Source organism: Corvus brachyrhynchos, unplaced genomic scaffold, assembly GCF_000691975.1.
Source record: "Corvus brachyrhynchos isolate BGI_N302 unplaced genomic scaffold, ASM69197v1 scaffold158, whole genome shotgun sequence".
Classification (NCBI taxonomy): domain Eukaryota; kingdom Metazoa; phylum Chordata; class Aves; order Passeriformes; family Corvidae; genus Corvus; species Corvus brachyrhynchos.
The window spans coordinates 373,342-375,019 of record NW_008239756.1 but is presented as its reverse complement, the minus strand read 5'-3'; the positions used below and the strand labels follow the sequence as shown (position 1 = coordinate 375,019).

The 1,678-nt window shown below is 55.0% G+C and overlaps 1 protein-coding gene and 1 long non-coding RNA gene across 2 annotated transcripts in view; one reads left to right on the top strand and one right to left on the bottom strand.

Annotated features, from left to right (window-relative positions):
• Positions 1 to 560, bottom strand: part of LOC108448697 — a 1,081-nt gene extending 521 nt beyond the window's left edge. Inside the window, exon 1 of the long non-coding RNA XR_001864675.1 lies at positions 119 to 560. This is a non-coding gene — a long non-coding RNA (uncharacterized LOC108448697). The remainder of the gene's footprint in view (positions 1 to 118) is intronic.
• The window catches only part of ZBTB7A (zinc finger and BTB domain containing 7A), a 9,993-nt gene extending 8,315 nt beyond the window's left edge, over positions 1 to 1,678 (top strand). Inside the window, exon 3 of the mRNA XM_008639923.2 lies at positions 567 to 1,678. Coding sequence (XP_008638145.1) covers positions 567 to 1,020 — 454 coding nt within the window. The 3' untranslated portion in view covers positions 1,021 to 1,678. The remainder of the gene's footprint in view (positions 1 to 566) is intronic.

Sequence of the window (1,678 nt, the reverse complement as noted above, 5' to 3'; positions counted from 1 at the left end):
CATAACCCTGCTCAGACCCCATATGGGGCAAGGTGTGACCCCATAACCCTGCTCAGACCCCATATGTGACCGTGTGTGACCCCACACTCACACCCTGCTTTACGGGGCAATGCTTTACCCTGTGCTGCCGCTCAGCCCTGGATTGATGCTTGACCCCGTACTGGGCGATGCTCAGCCCCATACTGGTGTTCAGCCCTTTACTGATGCTCAGCCCTGTGCTGGACAGCGGTGACCCCATAGTGATGCTCAGCCCTGTATGGGGTGATGTTTGACCTCGTGCCAGGTGATGCTTGGCCCTATATGAGGTGACCTCTTAGCCCCATATGAGGTGATGTTCAGCCTCACACCGGGTGGATGCTCCACCTTACACCAGGTGGTTCCAGTGTCCAGCCCCACACCCGCTGCTGCCCAGCCCTGTTCCACCGACACCCCATCCTCTTCCATCCGCAGCTTTCCCCCATTCCCCCCATCCCTTCTCCCCGCTCCGCCACCACCCCAGAGCTCCCTCCCGGCCCCGTTGCCCGCCCTGCCCGGGGCTGACGGTGCCCTGTGTGTACTCTCCGCAGGCAGGACAAGCTGAAGGTGCACATGCGGAAGCACACGGGGGAGAAGCCCTACCTGTGCCAGCAGTGCGGGGCCGCCTTCGCCCACAACTACGACTTGAAGAACCACATGCGGGTGCACACGGGGCTGCGGCCGTACCAGTGCGACAGCTGCTGCAAGACTTTCGTCCGCTCCGACCACCTGCACAGGCACCTTAAAAAAGATGGATGCAACGGGATCCCGTCCCGGAGGGGCCGCAAGCCCCGGGTGAGGGAGGCCGGGGCGATGCCCCCCACCCCGACGGGCAGCGCCGAGGACGGGAGCTTCCCGGCCGGAGCCGAGAGCCAGGAATCCGAGGACACCGCGCAGGGCACCGAGCAGGAGCAGCAGCACTTTGAGGAGAATTCCAATAACGAAGCGCCGGGATTGAATGTAGCAGGAGGGTCGGATGAGGGTAACACGCAAGGACTCTCCTAAACCAAAAAAAAAAAAAAAACAAACCCCAACAAAACAAAAAACCAACCCCAACCAACGAAACAACCACCTGAGAAACAAAGTCACAAAATCTAGTTAGTACTTTTCCTCCGATTTTTCTCTTTAAAAAGATGTTTCTCTCCCTTTTTTTAAGAAAAAAAAGTGATAAAAAAAACAAAAAAAAAAAAAAAGAGAGATATTATATTAACGTTTTCCAATCTTCCCATCGTAAGCGGGGCTCCCCCGAGGATCCCTCATAGCCAAGGACCTTTTCTTGGAAAGGCAAGGACGCTAGGGAAGCACGAGGTGGGGATGGAAAGTGGCTCTGTCACATGGAAAAGAGCTTCCATGTAAATCCAAAGCTTTATTTTGTGTCCAAACACGTGTTTAAAAAAAAGAAAAGAAAAAAAAACTTATTTCAGAGAGAGATCTATTTAAGAAAAAAAAAGGAAAAAATAGCAAAAAAAAAAAGGAGTGGTAGGAGTTGGAAGGGCTGTGGCAGGGCGGGGTTTGGGATTTGGGGGCCAGGGGCTCCTTCCCAAGAGATCGGGGTCAGGATTTGGGGTCCATCCCCCCAGCCCCGTGCGAGGCTCAGTCGGGCAGCGAGGGCTCCGGGTGGGGAGCGGCCGGAAAATTGCTGGAAATGTCTGGAAATTGCCTG